Here is a 24,552-nt window from a genome sequence, read left to right on the forward strand (position 1 = left end):
CTTTTTGTTGTGCTCATATTTAGACGTCCGATTTTGCAAATGCTGCCTTCCTGAAATTTGGTATGCTTGTTTGTCTTTGTGTCTATGGTGTATAATGAAGTGATTGTGATGCTGTAATTCTGAGTGTTTTATGTGCTGCAGAACTGGAACCTGCTGTAAAACAGCAATTATGCTGAGTCAGGCTTGATTTTTAATAATCTTTTCTTGTTAAATAAATAAATCAAATCAAATCAAATGCCAGCAGGCAGAGTCCGCTCGCTGCTCCTCTCCACTTCAAATATGACGAACATTTAAAAAAAAAGTTCTGTAATTTATTTATCTATCAACACAATTTAAATTAGATGTATAGCCTGAAGTCTGTAATTTTGACACAATTTGGAATGGATTTTTACGAAGAGCAAATATTTCCCACTAAATTGGTCATGTGACTAGGACATAAGGGTGTCCACAGACTCCAGGGGATTGATCATCAAACTAACCGTTATCGGCTAAATACCACAATTAATCGTGATTGTTTTTTTTTTTTGCCAATATTGCCCAACCCTAATATAAAGTAGAACTACAAAACTTTGATCTGAATTCCTCCATATTGCAACTCAAAAAGTCCCGCCCCCGAGACCGTTTCTTTAAATCCAAATGAGGCACGTCACGCCCCGCCCCCTGCCACCTTTTTAAGTGTCTCATTCTAGTTTGATAGAGGGGTTTATGACTATATAGCTGCGCAGAAACCTTTTACAGTATTTACAAATGAATTAAGAGATGTTAACAATGGAAAACTGAACAGGTTGAAAAATATAACCCAAACTAGGGTTGGGCAATATTGGCAAAAAAATTATCACGATTAATTGTGGTATTTTTCCGATAACTATTAATTTGACGATTAATCCCCTGGAGTCCCTGGACACTCTTATGTCCTAGTCACATGACCAATTTAGAGAGGAGCACCGAGCGGTCAGTCTGTCTGGTGGTATTAATGGTATTAATCATCAAGTGCCAAAAATTAATCGATTAATGTTTTTCTGACGATTAGTTGCACACGATATGATAATGCCCAACACTAACCCAAACAACACAAAAATAGCTACAAAGCAACAGGTGAGACAACATTGTAATATTTTGCTCTCATAGACACCAAGTACAAAACAAAATGTGTTTAATTATTAAAAAAGTGGATTTTGCTGGATATTTCCCCTTATTAACTGATTCTCTAATCAGAGTTAGCCAACAGAGCTTTCTAAGTTCCTCTCAAGGTAAACTATGTCTCAAGCATTTTTTTTCTTTGGTCAAGGTGAGACACTTTGAACCAAATTACACCCTGTGAAGTGGCCTTATTGATTTCTGTCTCACTTTCCATATTTATTGACTAATATTTGTGTCAGTTTGCTGTTTAATAATTCGACCTGGTGTCACACAAACACAACATGTACGATATGTTCTGCCATGTAATCAAGGTCTCAAACTGCGTTTTGGTTCATCTGCATGTTTTATTGTAAACACAGAAACGGGGGGGAAAGCATCTGGTTTTAGGTGCTCTGAAAGAATTTGGTTTACTTTACAGCAGAGCCTGTGGCAAAGTTACGCAGAGCAGCCAAGCTGTAAAAAAGTGTTTTCATTTAGTTGTTTTTCACCCAATAGGAAACTGTCAGCCTGCCCTGGTGTTATCTGATGAAGAAAAATCTTCAGTTTCTGTCTAATGTCACAAATTAACGTGACAGTTTCACAGCTATCACGCTGATTCATCCAATAAACGAGAATATGTTTTTTTTAAATGCTTCTTAACTGATCTTGAGATGTAAAACCTGTTTCATTTCCTGGCTTAAAATGTATCTGAATCACAACAACAGTTACACAATCAGTAATGTAGAATCTACCTTTGTTCTGAAACATGTAGGAGCACGAAGTGACGACTCGTTTAGCCAAATGCAGGCAAACGCCAGCAGCAGTAGTCAGGCTGTGGTTTCGATACATTTTCATTGCTTATATCGCTACATCAAATTAAAGGGATTGGTTTTTTTTTTTCTTTTTCAAGTTTTATCGTCAGGGTTTGAAAGATTTGCAGTTGCTGAGAGATCTCATCTTTCTGCGAGCGAAGGGAACGTGCAATTACGCAAAGCACAAGCAAATTTAGAAGACATTTACATCAATTAGACAGCACAGGCGATGAGAATACAACACACAATCAAATATAAGACACTGATGCAAAAATACACAGAGGGTAGAGTAGTGTTGGCTCCACGCTGTAACACTGAGGAGTAGCTCTCAAACAGAAGTTGTTGAGGAAAAAAAATGTTTTGTTCATCAGCAGTTGTTGCCTTGAAAGTTAAGGATTCTCTGTGATTAAAAAAAACATTTCAGCTGATTCAAACCCTCTTTTACGAGTTATTGTCTCTGTTATACAGTTTCAAGGGCCAACAGAGTAAAGTTTTGATTGAAAAGAAAGAACTTTTTGTTAGACTTGTTTTGTTTATTACATCACTGTTTCTCTGAAGATGTAATTTATAGGGGTGCAACAATACATGTAACCGTATCGAACCGTTCAATACAGTGCTTTAGGTTCAATACACACTTGTATTGAACAATACAGATTTTTAAAATGTATTTTATCAGCTTGTCTTCTGAAGATGTTCTGTGTTGAAGGATCAGTGGATCTGTGTTCGACTACTCTACCTAGGTTGCATTGTCGAGCACAGATCCACTGAGAAACTTGCTTTTTCAGCAACATTTAATTTTTAAACTGTACTTTTGAGGTTAAACAAATGGTCATAATTAATTTAAATAAATTACAAGTTAAAAAGGGCATGGAAATTTCTCTATTTTTGTATCAAAAACATATCGAACCGTGAGACTTAAATTTTGAACCGAACCGAATTGTGAATTTTCTGTATCGTTGCACCCCTAGTAATTTAAACTATTGGTTGGTGGTAGCATATATGACCCCGGCACATACGCAAAGCACCAATGCACCAAACCTAGGAAGTCATGAGATCGGATTCATTGTTTTGGGTGGGGTCGCTAATTGGTGGACCCAATGGATAACCCTTCTTCAGGGCTAAACAAGAAAAACAATAGTTTTTTTTTTCCATTTTAGGTGAAGCCCCCTCCTCAAAAATGGGGTCTATTGTAAAAGCATTAGCTGGTGCAGTGTAGGTCGGACACATTGACATTCCGACCAAATTTCATGTTGGTCAGTGCAGCCGTTTCTGTGATACAATAGACCAAAAATCAATATGACCCCTGCTTTATAATAATGACGTTTTTACTGATTCCTACTGATCTAGATTTGGGAACGTGACATTTTCTCACCATATACAGTCAGGTTGACCATGTTCTCCCGGTTGCCGGCAGGAAACGTGGTATACTCGCAGATGTAGGCCGCTTCGTCAGAAAGCTGCAAGTTCGAGAACACGATGGTGGTGTCCTCCAGCGAGGGCGTACGGTGGCGGACCGCCGCCTGCTTGAAGCTGACCCGCTCCTTGAAGGGCGACAGGACGGACACGCCGAGGGCCGGGTTGGCGATGGCGACGTTCTGCTTGGTGCCGTTGAGCAGCTTCTGCCAGGTAACCTGAGAAATCTTGACCGGCGGGTTGCTGTTGCGGAAAGTGCAGCGCAGTTCCACCTGCGTCCCCACGAAGCCAGACTTACTGGAGTCCATCTCTACCATCTGTCCATGGCCAGCTACACAGAAAGGAGGAGAGAAGGAAACAAAATGAGCTGAAAGTCAAGGAGTCATTTTAGCCTCCTAGGTAGCACAGAGTCAAAAGCACTGATTCAGCCACACAGTATGACTGCCCCTCTCACACATCAGTGAAAAAGTTGGAACACGCTGGGTGGTTGTGTGTGAACGCTGGGGGACATGTTATTACCATAATGGGCACATCCATACAGCCAAGACTTTGTCTGCGAAGGTCCTGTTTCTGATGAGATGGGAGGGCCGAGTGACAACCAATGCATCACTAATGAATGAGTACAAGGGCAAAGAGTTGAAGCCAAGTCATCGACTGCTGTGCCCCCCCATCCCCGCAACACACCGGGTAGTCCATTGTAATTTTAATTACTTTTTTACTCACAAATACCTCAATGATTGCCTGCAGCCCCTATTAAAAGATATAATATGGAGTCCTGTGTATGCACTCACAACAATGAGAAAGCACACATTAGCTATATTAAAAACTCAGCAATTACACAAACCCTTTTTTTCTATCCTCACCTTTAGGGAATTTGGTACGCAAAAAAAAAAAAAAAGATCAATTAGCGAGAACGGACCATTAACCTCAACTGTACTTTAGTTTTTCATGCATATATATTGACCTAATGCTAAAGTGAACTGTCAAGTTTCTTTCTTAATCACCTTTCACTTAAAGGCAAAGTTATTAGCCGTGGTTTTCCAGGTGGAAATTAACTTGTGGTCATAAAGGAGCCTAAAATAAAGCTTTTTACAAGTCTGTACACAAACTGCATACCCCGAAATTTCAACACGGTTAAACTTTGACGAGACCAGTTTTATGTTGGGACTTTTCTTTTAACAAGACCAAAAATAATAAAAGGACAAACATAAAGACTATACTTAAAGCTCATGCTCATACCAGCTAGACTGGATGGTTATTAAATAGTGACTAAACTCCTCCTTGTTAGTAGACACAATTTTAGAGTTGAAGATATGCAACAGCTTCATTGCTAAATAAATAAAAAAGACATTAGATGTCTATATCGTAAAAATGGTAAAAATTTAGTGAATCCAATTTCTAAAAAATATTTTTTTTTCTTTCTCAATTTTACCATCGATGAAAATGTAACATTTCATCTGTCAATCCAACATATTCTAGGAAAAGGCATTACCTTGGTCTCTACAGAACTCAATTTGTGCATTTTACAATTTTTTGAAGTTGCTTCAGTGAATAATTACAAAAAAAATATTAATAAATTCTGAAAATGATTGCTGATTGCTTCATTAAATCCTCAAAGCTGTTCTTTTCTGCAAGTGCTCACTTTCTAATTTCGAGCCCCAAACAACTTTGTGTTAATTTTCGTCTGACCCGGGGGTCTGCGGTGCGCCGTGCAGATGTGCCACCACAGGGTCTCCGCATCCTGTTGTCTCCGACATGTCTTTGTTTTCTCAGGCACGGATTTATGTCCCGTTTCCAGGTGAACTCTGATGATGTCCCATTTCCTCGTCCGACAACCCCCTGGCACAGCTTGTATTTACAACCATCCGCAACTATAATTATCTCCTATGGATAGACCTACAGGAAGAGGGACTGAAATTCCTCCGTTAATCACGCCGGGCTCATAAAGCCGACCAGTGAATCTAGTCATGAATGGGGAGAAAATATGTTGTTGTCTCAGGGGAAGAGCCGGGGCCCCGAACCATTCGCCTCAAACAGGGCGGCTCTTTAGCACTGAGTAACGGCATCACGTCGCACTGATGGATAAATCGCAGCCTTCGGTTTCCACAGGGGGGCTGTAAAATGTTTAGGAATACAAGAAAGATTCATTTCCGTAAAACACCCACTGAATATTATATTGGATATTCTCAGCTCTGAGCTGAAGAACAGAAAGCCGAGGGGAGGGGGGATGTTGGGTGCGTGCAGCGTCGAACCATCTCAAGCAGTGGCGACGGTTGTTGTGTTAAGATTTTACTTGTAAAAACCGTAGGTAGTCAGCCGAAGGACATCAGGGCGCAGTGTAGGCACTGAGAGAGGAAATGGTGCAGACTCTGTGTGAGAGACTATTAAGATTAACAACATATTTTTTTTCCCTCCATCTTTCACAGCGGGTGCATAACCCTTACATTGAATTGCTTATGTTGGAGAGTGGTGCATTACGAGCGAGAGGCAATTTCAATCTATTGTTATATGCTTTCACTCAAACGCTGTCTTTGCTACTTCAGATCGTATAAAAAAACAAACTGACAACCTTTTGAAGTTACTGAGCACACATCATCTTTCATTTCCGTCTGAACACATCAGAAACGGGCTCGTGATGACAGATTGATTCACTAATACAGTTTGACAGAAAGAACTGGCAACCTCGTCGTCTGTACCTTGAGAACCACCTGTGTCCTCGCACAGCCCGGGGGCAACGCTTTACTCCATTTTATCACAGCTTAGATTAGCGGCGGTGGCAGCTATAGTATGATATTTCATGAAACGGCAAACACAATTTACAGTGGGACAACACTAGTTAAACTTTAATCTGAAGTTGAAGTGAAGCAGGGGGGAGGGGGGGCTGCAGACACAGGGGGAGTGTAAAAACCCCATAAATATGTACCTGGCCTTATCGGAGCCACCTCACCGCTGAAACAATAATGGCAGGGGCTGGCTCGGTGAAAAGCTGCAGCCCCTCCTTCCTCGTTCTGCCCTTCCTTTTTTCGAGTCTGATACTCCCAACTTACGTTAGGCTAAGTAAACATTAGCTCACATGAATGGAAACTAGATAAATAAGTCTAATTACACAGCCGCAAAAGTCCAAATCTCCTTTGCGAAGGACCGTGGATGCACACGGCGAGCCCCCTCCACTTGAGGACTGCAGAAGTCCCTGGTTTAGCACTCGGCAGAGCTGTAATGACGGACTGCATGAAGGAATTGCAAAGTCACATCCATGCAATGTGAGCAGCATTAATACGTTAAGATTTCAGGGGATTTCAAAGCTAGTGGTGCAGAGAGGAAGGTGGGAACACACAGAGAGAAAGATAAGCAAAGTAGTGAGATGCAAAGCTGGAAAAAAAGGGAGATTGGAACAAAGAGAAAAGGCGGAGCTTTAGGGAGATTTGTAGGTGCGTTGTGGGTTTGAGCCTGGCCGGCATTATCGTTTGTGCTGCTGGTGCTTTGTTCTCACACTGACAAGAGGGTGACTGCGGGGACAGTCATGTTCTAATGCACCCGAGGCTAGACACTGCCTAAAGAGTTGCCAGACGGAGGGGGGGGAAAGGAGCCCTGTTCCTGCAAAGAAAAGCAACAGGACGAATAAACAAAGCAGAAAATCTGTCCAAGCTGGCAGACTATGAAAAAGCAAGGCCTGACTCACACCAGGTGAGCTGACTTGGATCAGAGGGGACATGAGGGGCGCTATTAAAACAGCTGCCGTGCCGTCTGGCCCAGCACTGATAGCAACAGACTCTGAAGGCCTCCGCACAGAGCTGTGCACAGAACGTTCAGCTGTAATAAGGCCTGGTCTGTCAAGCAGCACTGAGAGCCATGTGCTTTGTGTTGTTCGCGTATGGCACGTTGGGCATAACAGCCTTCAGCTTTCTTCTGGCATGTGGACAATGTCCAGGAAAATTCAGAGAACTGAGAGGCGGATTTCACTGGAACGAGCTCTGATCACAAAAGCCTGAAGGTTGAGCGTTGCTGAAATTAGTCACATTCAGACATTTTATTACCCAGCTGGGAAAACAAAGATAAATAACAATAACATAAAGACTTATTTCTGTCAAAGATCAAAAACAGAAGAGAATCATAAGAACATTCAATATTTGCCTTTTGTTTTTACTGCTGGGGAAAAAATAATGAAAATTCAGAAACAAATGCACTCATCTATCCCAGACATCTCTCTGTGAGGAACAATAACACCATAAAAATCTAAATTAAAAACAAAGCTCTCCCAATTCAAGGGAGTCCCTTTTTCCATAAACTGACTACTTTTCAGCAGCTCATTTAACAACTTGATTGTCTTTTCTTTTTTTCTTTACAACAGAACTGGCCAACAACCAACACTTCTTCAAATGGCAATTATTGGCTCTTGGACCGATGTTCATCCAGGGAAATCATTTGCAACTGAGTCAAATAAACTTCAGAATAATTCACCTCCAGCAGCTGCAACGTGAGTAAACCGAGGATTAAACAACCAAACTCATTTCTTAAAACGAAGCTCTCATTAATGATTTCTATTTAAAGCTCCAGCAGAAAACTTGGCACACTAAAAGGCAGTGAGACATTAGGGTTTGAAGCATGGAAACTTCAAATCTTGTGCTGTGATGTCATCAAACAGCATTCTTCCTGGAGCTTAATTCCGGCTTTACGTGCGGGTGGAGATGAAGAAGAGTTTCACTTTTCAATGGTTGAAGCACTGGACGGATGGGAGGGAAGTTTCTCTGCTTCTCCAGGTCGAATCCAACTTTTACCGTAACTCCTCCACTTTTGTATAAACATCGAACCAATTGCATCTTTAAAGCTCATCCCAGCAGTAACACCATCTTCTCCTCATCATAAACTGCGCTTTGGTTACTTCACTAAGTGGGATGTTGATAGATGAAACATGGTTTGAGCCACTCAGGATAATTACTGTTTAATGTAGTCCCAGTTCCCACAGCGATGGCACAGGGGCTCTGCCCCCCCACCCCCCTCCTATTCATGACCACACATGGGGTGCCTTAAGGGGGGAGTCCAAATCCGCTGTCTCTGACACAAAACCCCTCATTAGCTGCTTGTTTATTCCCTTGATGGAACATTTTGAATCGTTTTGTTTTTTGTTGTTTGAGCAATTTAGAGCTCATCCAGTGGCACTTTGCTCGAGTTGTATAATCAGAAGTGATTTTCAGTGATTCACACAATAAATTGTGATTTTACTCTTAGGTATAACTGAAGGTTGTTCTTTTTTATTTTTAATTAGGTCTTGAATACACCCAGAAAGAGCGTTTTATTGAGCTTCAAGGGGCAATATCATGTAAAATCAACTTTTTTTGAGTTTTATATCATGTTCTAATGTTATACTCTCATAAAAAACATGCCCAAAGCCTTGCTCTGACTCATTCATGCATGTTTGAGAAATCCTGCAGCGTTTTTAGGAAGCCATGCTGAGGAGCAAAACGACAGGTGGGGACCAGAAACACCTTTTGGTACCAGAAACGCCCCTGGGACGTGTCTTTAAGCCGAACGTCCTCATGGCGGAGAACTCCCCCCCCACACACACACACACCCCGCCCATGACTCCTGCAGGCTCTCGGGTGAAAGTGAAAGTGAAACTTAAACTGTCTGCTGAGCTCTCAACATTAGTTCTCACTCAGTGAAGCTCTTTTCAGATTAAAAATACTTTTGAGGAAACATATTTTCTTATGCCAAGTAAACTGCATCATGGCACCCCCCCCCCCCACGAGACAGAAGCAGAAGGTGGTTCTTAAAGAGACAGAGGCCAACTTCAAGGCGTTTAGATGAGGAAGTGATGAGAAGATGTTAATTTTCAATTTAAACACAAAAACAGCATTTTAATAACAGCTAAAGGTGACAAAGATACTTTATTATGGTATAGTATTTAAATATATGCCTGAGAAACACATAATATTGCCCCTTTAAGCAGCCTCATCCTACTTTTAATGATGCTATCAGATGATGTGGCCATTCAGTTTATTTCTTTATTTATTTTTTGGTGGTGAAGTATGTGTCAGATAATTTGCTTTAATCTACACTCAGTCACTATTAGACGGTGCTTGAGCCAGGTCTCTTGGGTGAAAAGCAGTGTACCTGCCAAAGCAGCTCTCTTTACCCTCTGTCTCTCTGAGCAAACATTGGACTGTAGAAGCAAGTGAAACATCCCTGGAACAGATGGTTAGTAGACCTGCTCCTAATTTTCCACTATCTGGTTCAAATTTGAAACACTCTTTTGTACAACACACTCGTTCATTGAGGACAATGTAACATCTGCTGCGTTGTAAATGTTAATGATTATCGGGGATATTTATTATGTCAGGCAAGTTCTCAATCTGCAATAGCTTCATGAAAGCTGTTGTGAATTTTTGTTTGAACTGTTGTCAATAGCAGGTTTTTTTTTAGTGGGAGGAGTGAACCATAATAACCAAGAACCATGGAACAGTAGTCGTGCCATTATTTTTTTTCCTACTACGGCTATGAAATTACAACTTTCAGGTTGACAGCATGTATGGGTACCAACTCCCACCTACTGTCACGACTTCAGCCATTTCTGAGGCAACAGGAGGTTCAAAGGACAAGTCCACATGCACTTCCCCTTCAAGAAGCTTTTAGGTGTTTCAAATGTCAGGCGGATTGCGTTGGTTTGCCTGCAAGACACCATTTCATCTCGGTTCAGCGAGATAATAATTCATCCTTGAATGAAAAACCTCGACTCGATATCTCCACCGCTCAGATTCCAAGAACTAAAGCTGACAAAGTGGAGTCGTATTATGATTTTTAAGGGACTTTCTCGCAATTATTCTAAAGTGCATGTGACGTGCATATTCTTTAAAAAAACAAAAACAAAAAAAAACATCTTTATATTTAAGAAATTTGGCATAATACCCACTTTTACCCATTTTACCCATTTTGTCACATTTTTTCTTAACTTGGTCCAGTCAAAATGATACAGGAAGTGACATCAAAGGGGAACTCTTTAAGAAAGAGAACTCTCTGATCTTTGTTTATTGAAACATTTTTGAACTTTGACTCTTCTTCGTCTCCCATTGATAGTGACTCAAAATGATCTAAAGAAACACATTCAATATGTCTTGTTAGCAGATGTAGCGATGCTCTGTTCACATGCAGACATTCCCCTTTGACATCACTTCCTGTTTCTTCACATGCGAATATCTGAACAACTGTTCATCTCAACAGCATTAAATTTGTTTTGCAATATGTTATCAATGTTATCTTGCCAAAAATGAATTTATATTTATTACAAAAATACGATGTCACGGGCACTTTAAGACGAAATAAATAAAGAAAATAACAGTGCTATTAGACTTTGTGTAATTAATCTTTCTTCAAATTCTAATTTAATGAGACATATCCTAGAAGCAAACTGGCATTTTAGTTGCCTTTGACTGTGGCAATGACAAATAAAGCTGGGTAAAAAAAAGAGTCTTTTGCCCTACAGAGTGAGTGAGAGGATGCGAGGAGGGTTGGAGAGATAGTAGGTATCGAGTGTAAACACAGCATCAGCCAGCTCTGACCCTCCTCCCTCGCCCCGCAGCTTAACTAAACAAGGCCACCATGGTTTCGGTTCTACCAACACAAAATAAACAAGGCTGACGTTACCTGACCAAATGATGTGATGACATCACCCACTGATACCCGGGAGCGAGTCAGTAAACAAAGTCCGGGTGCAAGTGAAACGGAGGGACGTTTCCCCCGCCCAGTTGGTAAATGAATGACTGTACGTTCTGTCTGAAACTCAGAAACTGCATGAACCGAAGCAGGTGATGTGACTGTCACTGGGACATAAAAAGCATGAAATGTTGGTGCGGTGTGAGAGCAATAACAGCCAGATAATAACACACTTTATCAGAAAGATCTCAAGCCCGAAACACCAGGGAGCACTTACAGATGAGACAATTAGTCAACAAAACGTCCCACCTCATGGAATGACTTCAGAGCACACATCGATGTGCGCGGGCCGTTTTTCAATAATGCAAAACTTTCCCTGAGCTTTTTTTTGCAGCATCCGTGCAATGCCTCAACAGCAAAGGGTTGCTCAATAAATAAAAAGGGATTTGCCGCACATCAAAGTGATGCACATCAGGCAGGCCGAGCCTCATCAACAGCAGGTGTAGGCCTCGGGTGGAGGAGCCTGTGGGTGGGGTTACATAAATGTGATGTAGGGGATTTTAGGGAGGGGGGGAGTTAAGAAGGAGAGTTAGTAGTGAGAGTGACACAGAGGGTCAGCTGTGGTGAGCAGATTACAGCACTCAGGATATTAAAGTAGAGGAGAGACGACGCTGCAGGCAACAAACCTCTCGTGGATGTTTCAGTATTAGCACAGGGTGACGAAGAGGCCATGTCCACGTATGCTTCTGACATAGCTTTACAAAAACACATCTGTTGAAGGAGCAGCCTTTTCTTATTTCAGCTAGGGTGCAGGCATAGAGGTTACTGCAGATTAGAAATGAATTCAGAATTCTCAATTGGACATTTAATCATTTAAGAAGTAGTAGGGTTGGGCGGTATGAACTCAAATTCATATCACGGTATAAATTGAACCCCTTCATGGTAACGGTATATATCGCGGTAGAAAATTATCATAAAAAGTAAAGATAATGTAATTTTTGGAGCATTTTTTTTGCAGAAAACTGTAATCTTAATCAAACCCAGCATTTTTGCTTTAATATCTGCCTGCCAAACAATGAGCTTCTGCCTGCTGAACTTAGCTGCTGAACAGCTGCACGCTCATCTTCATCATCTTCATCATCAGAGTAGAAGCTGACTTTACATTATAAAGATGGATTTACGACTGAACGAACGTCCACATCTTTTTTTAGAATCTCTGTGTTTAACAATACATAAAAAACAAGGTTTTTCTCCGACAACTGGGTGTGAAAAACAACGGTTGTTAAAGCTTCGCTCTGCATGACGTGCAGCAAGAGGAGAGGGAGGAGGAAATGATCCCGCGACACGACGTAACTTTTCTACATCGGGAGGAGGAAATTTTGAGTATTTATCCTCTCCATACGTGTTTTAAAATGCTAGAATTTCTTCATTATATTTCGAACTCCTGCTCAGTTGTCTCTGCACTCGCAGCCCTGTCGACACAGGTGCGATGATGTAATGACGATAGGACGGTAGAGTATAAATTTCTACCATAGGCCAACTTCATACAGTTTCTACTGTCTACCGCATTTACCGCGCAGCCCTAAGAAGTAGGGATAAAAATTTCAGCTGATATTGATATCCGATTATTGGTGTTATGGCCGATAACCAATATTTATCGATATTGCACAAACACATAAATTATTTATATACATATACACATAAATACACCTTTTTTCGATACCATTAAAAAATGACCAGACTGCTGACATGGCTGCGTAGCATCACTAACTCTATCATGATCAAACAGATACCGCTAGACCAACCATTTTCCCTCCCAAAGCAGAAAAACAAAGCTAAAAAGTGGGAAATCAATATTGAACGTTAATATCAGCCCAGTTTACTTATCGGGTCGATACTGATAATCTAAAACATGACCAATATCATCCGATACTGATGTTAATGCCAATACATCGTGCATCACTATTTAAAAGTTCCTTAACTGATCAACAAGTCCCTACTCATCCCTCTCTGCTGTGCTTCAGCTCGGCCTCCCTATAGAGCACAATGCATAAACTATAACAAAAAACACCTGTTGTACTGTCATATTGAGAAACACAAACCCTGACCTCCTCTTAGTTCAGATCAAAAGAAGTGTTTTCACTCAGGTTTAAACGGGAGCGGTTTGTTAATTATCAGATGTCTGCTTTATGTTTTACTGTAAGGGTCCAGCGTCAGGTTCATTGAAACCAGACAGCAATGTAAAACGTAATTCATGAATTAATTAGGTCCCTTGTGAAAATCAACAGAATTTCTTTCAACAGTTTCATTTCTTTCTAGTTTGGACAGTTGGTTGGATAAAGTCAGCAGTCTGAAACCTTCACCTTGGGAACTGGGAATTCATTTGACATTATAAAAACAAACAGTCCTCTAGAAAACACTTAACAGCTAATTCCCAAAATGGATAATCACTTGTTGCACCCCTAATCACTACTGATTGTGACACTTGTCACTTTGATTGCATTAGTCTGTATTAATTCTGTTTTTCTTTTTCAACGTTTGAAACACAAAATGTCTTCACTGAGTAAGTGTCGGACAATGAAGCACACAGGATTATCCGTGAAAATAAAATAAAACAGTTGCAGAGAGTATAAGATGGACGACTGTGTTTGAGCCACGCCACACTAGTACCCTATACCTCTGCTAAGCACTCAGTAAATACAGCATGAAATGCATGTACAGTCCTGCCAAAAAGTGCTGAGAAAGAGTCTGATCCTGGACAATCATGCATGACAAATCCCCCTCTCACACCATCTGTTCCATTGTCCACAAGTAAAGATAAGTCTTGCACAGAGTGCAAACACTGAATATTTCCATATGATTATGCCAACCACTTGTGTTGGATACATAATAAAACATTAAGATTTCACAAATCAAGCAACTGTTCAGCTGAAACTGGATAATCAATTATTGACTGTGAGTAAGGATAGAAACGGGCGTATGATGTGGAAATCTTCTGCGTGCTCGGAGAAAGCAGCGCAGGATGTGTGTAAATCTATATGCCCCATGCAAGGTGACCTTTAGAAATACTCGGAGAAAGCACCGAATATCGTTTTTGGTGTCTGACCCCTATCGACCTTTGCTCGCCGAGTTTTTTCAGCCTTTTCCCCCCCTTTCCATAAAGGCCAGTTGATATCTCACGGGCAAGCAGGACGGATACAGCTTTTCTGGATAAATAGGTCCAGCATAAGCATAGTGAGAAGCACTGTTGCATGACCAGCGGTTTATTAAACCATAGAAAAGACTAAACAATCAATATTAGATTAAAGTAGCTTGTGTTTTTTTTTTTGTCAGCCGATGTTTTTGAGTTATGTAACAGTAGCTTCTGTAGATTTCTTATAATGAATGAATGCTGTGAATGTGGTACATTTTTTGTGAATGCATAGAAAGGTGGAGGAATTGACTTAAAATAAAAGTGCCTCTTTTGTAGCTGCAGTGGAGGTAGGCCCTGCTTATTTCACAGCATTATTTTTTCCGTTTTTCTCCTGCATTTCTTACAGAGGCTGTTTATACAGACGATCCATTAACATACAGGGAAGGGAATTCACACACCAGCTGGAGTGGGCAGTGGGCTGAAGCCCCTGTCTGCTATCAATTAACAAGCCTACTTAGTATGTGTCTGAGTCATGGTCACCATGGGGCGCAGAAAACGCTGTGCATTCGCTCTAAAGAAATGTCACAAGAGCCGTTTTATGGGCCGATTTCCAGACTTGTACCATGTCTGCATGCTCACACCTGAGAGACATAAAAATATAGCATCTATCGGATTCTGTCACCAAACCAGTCAGCTCTGTGCATGTCTACAAAGAATTAGGCACAAATAAACATGATTATGAATTTGGCCCTGCAGTCACATCATTCAGGCATGGATTAGTGTCCTGATGTCACCACTGCAGGAATGAATGTGCGTCGTTTGTTAAGCTGATGAAGTCCGATATGCTACACACACTTTTTCCCCCTTGAATGTGTTATCTTATCTTGTTATGTAAATTATTTTTCACATGGGTAATGGATGTACATTTTAATAAGCGTTCCCTGCTGCAGTTTAACTGTGACATTTGTGTCATGATAACCAGAAGGTTTCAAGCTATTTTTTTAGGCTCATTATGCCCCTGAATTCTCTGTAACCCTAACTCTGAACATAGAATTTTAAAGAGAATTCAGCTGAAATGATCGAGCTTACAGTAGAAAATTATATGTAAATAAAACATAACTGATTGGAGGGATAGTTAAATGGAAATAAGCCTGGATTCTGGTCTTTGTCAGAGCCCCCTGGTTTTGAGTGTTTTCATCATAACCATCCACGAAACCCAGCAGTTCTCGGCAGAACTCCGAAACCAGGGTTGAAACATTTCCTAAACCACGACCACAGACCATTTTTCCAAGACCAGCAAGGCTCCATGTTCCACATACATACAAGGGTTGGAATGCTCACCACATCTCAGGACTATATGGTCACATTCTGCTGCATGTGCTTCCCAGCTGTGATCAAGTATTGTCTTTCCCACCAGCCTCTGAGCTCCGTCATACAAAGCACTTTCTCACAGCTCCATATCTCTCATTGCTTGCATTAAGCTCGTAAAGATATGAGCTTTTACATCGCTTTGCTCTTTTATGGCTACGATGAATGCAAAATATACAGAAAAAAAAACTAATAATGATGCTAGGAAAGAGAATTTTCAAACTTCTGTAACTCTCGGTTTTCATATTGTGACATTGTTGAAGAAAAGCTCTAAAGTAACACAAGAAATAATAGCGCTGCACAGCTTGTGACTAGTCTTTCAAGAGAAAAGCAACTGGCATGGAGACGCCAACCACAAAGCCACAGTGAAGGGAAAGCAGGCTGAAAACTGAGTCGGGTGGTAAAAGTTACTCCAGCTTCCATCGGTCCTCAGATGTCAAACAATGTCTTTTGATACGGAGTCCCAGGATACAGAAGCTATTCAGTAAATAAAAATAAAAAAACAGGCAATCTTAGAATAACAGGATACTCATAAATGTGACTGGAAAGAGAAAGAATGGAAGCAGTGATCAATCAGAAGTAGTGAAATGACTCTCTGGGTTTCACTCGGTTTCAGCCGAAAATATCACACTGGGTGGGCTTGGGGGGAAAGAAATGTCAGGAAATTACCCCTCTTTTTAAGTGCAGACATTGCTCCTGAAATTTGAGGAGTGGGTTTCAACACTTTCAGTCACAGTAGGTGTGGAAGAAAAATACACCCAGTAGCACGAGAACTGGAATTAGCAATTGTTTACAACACATCTGTGCATTCGAACGTACGGACGAAGATAAATCTGATAGATAAGGTAAAACTCTGAAGATAATTACGTGGGACCGTGCAATTTCACTGTGGTCAAATTGTGACAGTGTGACTGCTGTGTGACGACTCTACTGACAGCTTGAGCTATTAACTGCAATCAAACCAGCGCGGTAATTGCCCTCCGCGTTAAAAAAGATATTCTGCAGTGATTAGACTCAAAATGCGGGAGAATGCACTGCAAAATTCGCCAACGAGATTGGAACAAATTATGACTTTTAGGGCTTTGGCGAGACAACGACGGAGAACACGGCTGACAAACTCTGATGGTGTATTGGTATTGATCAGCAGCAGGAGTAAAGCAGGCAGTCACTGGGGAGACAGGCAGTCCGTGTTGACTGTCTTTCTAAGTAATAGCCCTGAAGTCAAGCTGAAGCTGATCCTGACTTTATTCCCTCTTTTAAATGGCCAGAATTTAGTGAGTGCTGACACGGTTTAGAGCACTGCCATATAGTAACAAGACACCGCCGTGCGAGGAATGCAGGTGAAAAAGAAGAACATGCAGTTTTTTTTCCTCGGGGCTGTGGGAGTTGGAGCTCACCCTCGACTTGCCCTCCCTTACTGTGTATAGACCGTGGCTCATTGTTTGACAGGATTGACAAGCTCCCTGGCAGAGCTGATTAAAAGCTTTAAGGTCAGAGAAGTGGGACAGATATCGAGCGAACACCTGTCTCCTCGCTGTGAGCCAGTCCCCTATTGGGTGTGTCCTCCACTGGCATTGGATCAATGGCTCCATTAAGACTCAACCTGGACTACTACTTTTTTTCCTCTCTGAGAGTGCTACTTTGGCTTGCAAAAAGCCTCTCACTTCCTAATGTTGCTTCCATCTTTTGTCAAATAGGTACTTTTTGTTGGTTGGTTTGTTTTATTTCCTTTAGAAATAAAAAAAATATAACAGGGTTCGTACAGCTCAATGCAAATTCAATTGAAAACTTAAAACCTCTTTAATGCTACTTGAAATGAAATTTAAGACAAACGTTAGAATACATTCAAGGCAACAACTTCCACATATTTAATTTAACACAACTAGCTTTGAGAGGCATTCTGTAAATTAGTTAAATGTCACAAATTATTTTAATATTTTAGACGAATTCTAATCCTACTTACAATGTGTTAACATTTTTAAGACCTCAAAAAGATTGTGTTAAGACATTTTAATTAAGGCCTTATTAAGGCCTTATTTCTGGATCGATTAATTCAACGCCTTTAAAGACTTTTTAGGATCCGCGAGAACCCCGTGTAAAGTGAGGACATCCTCTGCAATAACTATTTTTGTTGCAGCTGTACACTTTTTTTTCATGACAGATTTCCACATTCTAAGAAAAGACAATATAAAAGCAGCTGCCTACTGAAGATTTGCTAGAGGATTATAGATCATTAAAGAGATGTTTGAAGTTCACTCGAAGCCTCTCTAAAACCGTAACCCGAATCACAGAGCTAATAGCGTTTTAGCCTCATGTTTTTGTCTCATTCTTTTGCAAACCTTCCTTCAACTAGAGGCTCTCGCAAATCAAATGTTGAGTCGTCCAAAAACAGACATTTCTATTTACCACAGCCTGAGTTCGGAGAATATTGAATTAAGATACCTTCTCCCGTGGAACCTAACCAATTTCATCCCCTTTGCTTTTTACTTAGATAGTTTTAGAAGAAGAGACGCTGTTATTCTGACACAGTATCTCACAATAATCTATAAAATGAAACCTAATAACACACTATAGCAGTGGGATAAGGCGTCAAAGGTTGGGTGACTTTTGCTAAAAGCTATCATGAACTGTGTCCCTACTTATCACTAGTTTCATCCTCGCAGCACCTCGGCTTCCACGGTTTCTGAGATCCCTCCCCCCATAAAGTCACTGAGCTGGTTTTACTTGCTGTGAGTCAGTGAGCACAGAGGCGCACTGTGCTTCGACTTTTATCACAGCAATATTTATGCTGTGCTATCGTTTTCATGTGGGGGGAGAAAAAAAACTCTGACTAAACTCACTTAACAAACAAAGAAAGACATTGTTAAACAAAGATTATCAGAATGAGACCAGTTAATTTCCACATCCTTTATCTATAAACACTAAAAAATAAAACACAATCTTACAATTATAGGTAATAAATTCATCATTCATGAAAAGGACCGATAAGAAGCTGTTGGTTTGTTTAATTAAAACAGATAAAAGTAAATGCTTCACTGTCAATACGTTATGAAAACACTATTGTGCTTCAATATTGATTTATGATGAATTGCCTTTAATAATCAGTTACAACGGATCTCTAATTTGCTGAAGCCCACACGTCTTTCAATCACCTCATTTTCCAAATATAGACCTTTAATTAGGTTGTTGAGTAGCAGGGAAGTGAAAACAGTAGAGTCACTTTTTCAGTAGTGTTGTGGAGTTGGTGTGAAAGTGACTTTGCAGAAGGAAAGGGTGAAAGCGCTGGGAAAGTGTCAGGTCACAGCTCTGATTGCTGCTGCTCTTTGACCCGTTCTTCTTTATGCATTCTGTCACATGAAGAAATCAAGAAAGGAATAACTCCAAAAACAAATGCCCCTCTTTACAAACTTATCGTACATGTCACCTAACTGTAGCATCAAATTATTAGTCATTTTAATATGGAAATGTTTAGCATTTACTGCAAACAAACAGAAAAAAAATGCCTTTAACACATAAGCTTTCAAATATTTGAACTTGTGGGTGATGGTTTTTCAATATAGTGTTTTTTTTTCCTTTTTTTTAACACCATGTAGTTGTTTCCTAAAAGCTGCTTCACCAATTGGTTTGCTTTTAGCCCACCCTGCTTCTGAAAAAAATAAAGAACAGAAAAACACCTCGGAGCATCTGTTTTTGCCATCATCTTTTTGAAAAATAGTGTAAAATGAAAGCTACGCTCATGTGTAACTTCAGCTTTACTGACAGAACATATGAATTCTCCATGTTGAGCCATTGTTCTGGTATGATAGAAAAGTAAATATCCCCGCCACTGGTTTTAGCAGCAGGACACGTCTCTTTTTAATTAGAGCACTTGGGAGGGGCTAATATTTGAAAGAAAACTAAAAAATGTGAAAAGTGCTTTTTGCTTAAAATGTACATCACTATAGCTTTTTACTGAGTATTTTTCAGTTAAATATACAGTTATAAGTGAGCCGTTAGCTATAATTTGAGGATCTTTTTATTTAAATGGTATTTTTTATGCTTTTGCAAATTCTCTATTAAAATATGTGATCTATGTTCAAATATTTATGTGCCAAACTGCATATTTTAATCCATCATGTTTTGGTGATGTTTATGAGTGATTAATCCCATACTAATAATTTTATCACTCACCTTCTGTTCTCTGTTTCTGAATATTCCACGTTTCAACAACTGGAACAACGAGCTTTTGATTTCACGTAACACTTTCTGTCAGCAGGATTGTAAACGTCTGTGTTTTTAGTCACACTGCATTAGATAGCGCTCGTCTGTTGCCTGGAAATGATAGCCTGGCTGAACATTTTCCATCCTCACCGTGTCCTTCACAGATTGCAAGTGTTCCCGGTGCTCCTGCACTCGCAGATTCAGACACTCAAAAGGCTACTAGGAAATGTTTGAGCACAAATGAGCCCATCACATATGGCTGGACAACTGACAAAGCTGCGTTTTGTGCGTTTAAAGTGTTGTGTTGTGAACGCATGCTGGAGTAGGATTGGACACATGGACCAGTGGATGCCAGGATGTGGGCCAGAGTGAATTAAAGGGCAGCCAGCTGTGGCAGGTGGATCCCTTGTGGGCACAGAGCTTGTATTTAAACTTGTTTTAAATTATTTATAAATTATTTGACCTGTGCATTTATCTACCGTGCATTGCAGTGTGATAATTATCATTTTTTTCATTGCAGAATGACTGAATTACTTGGGAGAAAATGAAAACCTTAGATACACAACATTTGTTGTCCAGACCACATAAGTACAATAAAACCTTAGAGTATATATTTTTTATTTTTCATATTCAACCACCAACTGCATCCAAAGCTAGCCTGCTAAAAATCAGACCGTTGTTCTTTGCTTTGCTTCACACAGAGGGGTCTGGACTCTCGGCTAAGGAGAAGCGATTGCTTCCTGGAGGCGTGGCCACTGTTGAAGTTTAAAACGATTGGATCTGATTCATCCAATCGCTAACATTTGGCCACGATGTAGTGTGCCAGCTCAACCACAGCGATGCTAAGCTAAGAAGCTAACAGGTAATTGCATGCAGTGTTAACAGCCATCTCCTACTGAGGGAAGTACTGAGCCGAAGGAGACGGCTGTAAATGATGCTGCAGGCTTTGAGAGACAAATTTAACTTAATTTGGACGTCTCGTCAATGCAGACTGGCTTCATTCACGTCTTCCGCTGTTAAACTACAGGCAGACTAAAACGCTGCAGAAAATTGACGACTCCTCACATCTCATCCTTCTGTTCGCCGTTTGGCCCGGTTGAAATTCTATCGGAGAAATCCTCGTCTCTGGGAGAAATCCCAGAAGGAGCAGAGAAGGGAAACTAGAATTGAGCTGCGGAGGAAGGCAAGGGCCAGGCTAAGCGAAAGCTAACAGCTAGCATTTTACTACGATTTTATTTTATAACACAACATATACAAACGTGTAACCGTTTATCCAACTGTCAATTTTGATTCACCTTTCAATTCTTTTGAAGCCTGCTGACGTAATGTTTGTACCAGCCAGCTGACTGTTTATACAATAACTCAACAGTCAAAGTACAATCCCGGTTTAACTCTTGCAAACCAGGTGATACTGTTGGCACAGTTTTTCTAGGAAATAAAAAAAAAAATGAACTGGTTATTAGATAAGCTATTAAAGGTTGTTGTAAACAAAAAGTTGTTCATGTGGCAACTTTTTGGACTGCCGACAGGTAAAAACAAACAAAAAATGTATTTGACATGATCAGTGCAACGGGATTTTTACTGGATTGATTTTAAAGCATTGAGGTTAAAAAAACTGAGCATTACTCTGTTCTTTACTAAGTAATACAATTTAACATATTACAGCAAGAAAATGTGGATAATTGAGCTCAAGTGCTGTTGCTTCAACTTCCTGTGAAAGCTCAGTTGTTTTATATGTTTTTTTTTTTGCCACAGCAGCTCTGGCTTTCAGACATACTGCTCATAACTTGTCAGCTGTTGTGATGGGTTTTCTATAAAGCCGCCACCAGCCAGCCATAGTCATAAACAGTTGTTCTCTCTGGACCAGCGGGAAGTTGGAGCCACTTAAAGCTTCACCGGTTAAACACCAACCCAGCACTGGTTTTCAGCTGCATTTATAACAATATGATGAAACTTTGGAGACACAAACCCGGTAAAATAAGTGGTTTTAAGTTGCAAACCATTTTGTTCAACTTTTCTGCATAAAAAGTCAGAATAAAACTTCAGTAAGAAATGTCAGAGAAAGGTGGAAGTCGGAGTGTGATGGCTGTGTGAACGTCAGCTTTTACACCTGGCATCACCGCGTGTCTCGGGCGATCTCATCACCAGACGGCAGCTCTGAGCAAAATGTGCGAATGCACGACTCAGTTTGAGCAGATTTAAATCCAATCACACAAATCGGATGTGAAACCATGCAACAGATCTGCCTCCTTTTGATTAATTCTTCTAATTCCTCTGCAGACGAGCCACACGAGGCGATTCTCTGCCTGATAACATTAAAAAACAATCATGTAATTAGACGCTGAAGCATCTCTATACTGGTGGTAATTGTAAAGAGGCGATAGCAGAACGCAAAAAATGATCACTTAGCACACATGGAAAGATAATTTAATGGGAATCACCAAGATGAATGTTAATATCAAGCAGAAAGATTATTGTTTTTTTAACTCACAGGTAACAACTAACGTAGATGATGTTTTTTTATTATTCCCCACAATAAAAACAGCTTTTATAATCTGATAACACAAACACGCCCATTTTAAGTTATATAATATTTAAATACACAAAAACTCCAAAAATATCATCAACTCATGTCATTTTCTAAAACCCAAAACAGGCATAAACGACTGATTAATGAAGGTTGGCTGTATGCTTGCAGAATAAAGTTCTTAATGTTTGTATCTATTCCTGCCTGGCAGCCATGTACGCTCACGTGCACTACAGTGACACTGCCGACCCTCATGCATAATAGATGCATCCGTGTGCATGGAGCTGCACAAGCTCTAGGCAAACGCAGTTATTTATTTATTTATTTGTTTTATTTCACTGTCTTGAAACGTGTTAAACTAATCAGCTGCTTTGCTTTCCATGTTGTTTATAATCATGCTAATATCGGGAATGAGAACGGGAGCGTTTTGCGACGTGTGCTACGTAAAAGTGGGTGATAAATAATGCAGCATCCGACTAGTTTTAATCGTGCCCTTCTTGTCATTCATTCACTGTTTTGAATTTACATTATATGGAAATATGTTTCTGCTTCTGACAAAGGAAGGAAAAATGAATAAAAAACAGCAACTGGAAGGCTGCTTCTCTAAACAATGGCAAAGAAAAAGTGCGTAAAATGTTTCAATGATTCAAACGCTCAAACCACGACTTCCCACTTGAGTCACTATATTTTTTATAATAAATCATCCTATTGTTTCTAAACAAGGCGCATTAACCAACAAACTAGCAATAATAGCAGATGCTTTTGTGTTTCATTTATTTTTTTAAAGTCTTTCAGCAATGATCAAAGACTTTCATTTCCTAAGAGGTGGGAACACCATTGATGTGCAGCAATTAAAAGTGTATTGTCTTCCAACTCCCCAAACAAATGGCAATTATCACGCTCACTGTAATTTTTTTGCTATAGTTCTGAAATGCAATTTACTTTATGAATACAGATGTTTTTTTAACCCTGTTGTTTTGGAGAGTGAAAAAAACCATGAATAAAAGAAACTGCTAAATATTAATATAGCCACTTTCTGGCTACAAGCAGATCTCGCTTGGCTGCACAAAAATGAAACGTATTGTGACCTAGTTAAAGAAAAGCCCCATGACAAGGCTGCGCCCGCCCTCGATCCGTTAGACCAGCCAAGCAGAAAGGGCTGTATCCAACACGGGATGCACTCGGATCCTTATTGACTGTTTGTTAGCAGCACTCAGGGCAGCCAGGTCTGTGTCCTACTCCTTGGCTGATTAGTTGGATAAAGGACCGACCCTGGCTGCTCTGGCTCTGTGTTAATGTCCTGCCACTCCCCGGCAGGACGAGCAGGTCCGGACAAGCCGAGGTGACGTTCCCTTCCTTCCCACAGCTCAGATGGCTTGACTTTGCTTGGCTGATGAACTGTGACGAGACAACTTCAAGGATGTTTGTGAAGTCTTTTTTTTCCCCCATTTTTAAGCCGCAAAAGCCAATCAGACAAGAAGTGCAAGACAGTGTTGAACTCCAGTGATGGCTCTCGACGCCCGTATAAGCTGGCTCGGCTGAACACCGCGACACACTCCAGTGAGCACCTGAAGGATCCCCACTGTCAGGATAGAAGAGCTGCCGCACGCACAGCCAGCTGCTCGTGTGTCAGTGCAGGAAGAAGCACAAACGACGTCACACAACTTGCCCGGACATGATTTACCGTGCACACCTTGGAATGAGTCAGTCCTGTGATTGCAGACAACAGAGCACTCAAACTCCTGGGAACTTGTTCCACAAATCAATCTAAACAAGGGTTTCAGGGCAATATGTGTGTGCAAAGAGATTGCTTTTTTTAAGAATTATCATTCAGATCACTTGTATGGGCCATTTCTCTCTAAACTAGACGACCTAACACCAGCATCCTTGGGTCTCGAAGCACACTACAGAGCATTCTGCCGGTAGTTTTGTGATAATTCTCCCCTCTCAAGTGAGAGCCGTAAAAAAAATAAGTCCTTTGTGCGGAGAAGGTTGTTTGTTTGAGCTGGGGTTTCTTCAGCTCCCTGCAACTAAGTAGTACAGCAGAAACACATGTCGTCGCACATAAAGGCCTCCTTCAGGTCTTCTGAAATAGAGTCCCACTGTGACTACAAATGCTCGCGTTGTCCAGGTTTACAAACGCAGCCATGAATAAACTACATTTATGCAGAGAGGTTGGCTCAATCCCAGTCGGAGACGCCGTCAAAACCCTCTGCTGTTCAAACGTTTCTTTAAATGGTGATCAATTCCCACTCTATGGATTCTTCTTCATGTAAAGGCAGGAACAACATATTTTTATTTTCTACGCTCCGTTATTTTCAGCCTTCCTCTTG

The 24,552-nt window shown here is 40.6% G+C and overlaps 1 protein-coding gene and 1 long non-coding RNA gene across 2 annotated transcripts in view; one reads left to right on the top strand and one right to left on the bottom strand.

Annotated features, from left to right (window-relative positions):
- Positions 1 to 8,395, top strand: part of LOC106532680 (uncharacterized) — a 16,510-nt gene extending 8,115 nt beyond the window's left edge. The window contains exons 2-3 of the long non-coding RNA XR_001312117.1: positions 7,693 to 7,818; positions 7,893 to 8,395. This is a non-coding gene — a long non-coding RNA (uncharacterized LOC106532680). The remainder of the gene's footprint in view (positions 1 to 7,692; positions 7,819 to 7,892) is intronic.
- LOC106532679 (nectin-1) overlaps positions 1 to 24,552 on the bottom strand; it is a gene marked incomplete in the record, with an annotated part of 94,703 nt that overhangs the window by 61,889 nt on the left and 8,262 nt on the right. The window contains 1 exon segment of the mRNA XM_014028809.1: positions 3,304 to 3,675. Within this exon segment, the coding sequence (XP_013884263.1) occupies positions 3,304 to 3,675 (372 nt within the window).

The sequence above is a fragment of the Austrofundulus limnaeus genome, unplaced genomic scaffold (genome assembly GCF_001266775.1).
Source record: "Austrofundulus limnaeus strain Quisiro unplaced genomic scaffold, Austrofundulus_limnaeus-1.0 Scaffold810, whole genome shotgun sequence".
NCBI lineage: Eukaryota > Metazoa > Chordata > Actinopteri > Cyprinodontiformes > Rivulidae > Austrofundulus > Austrofundulus limnaeus.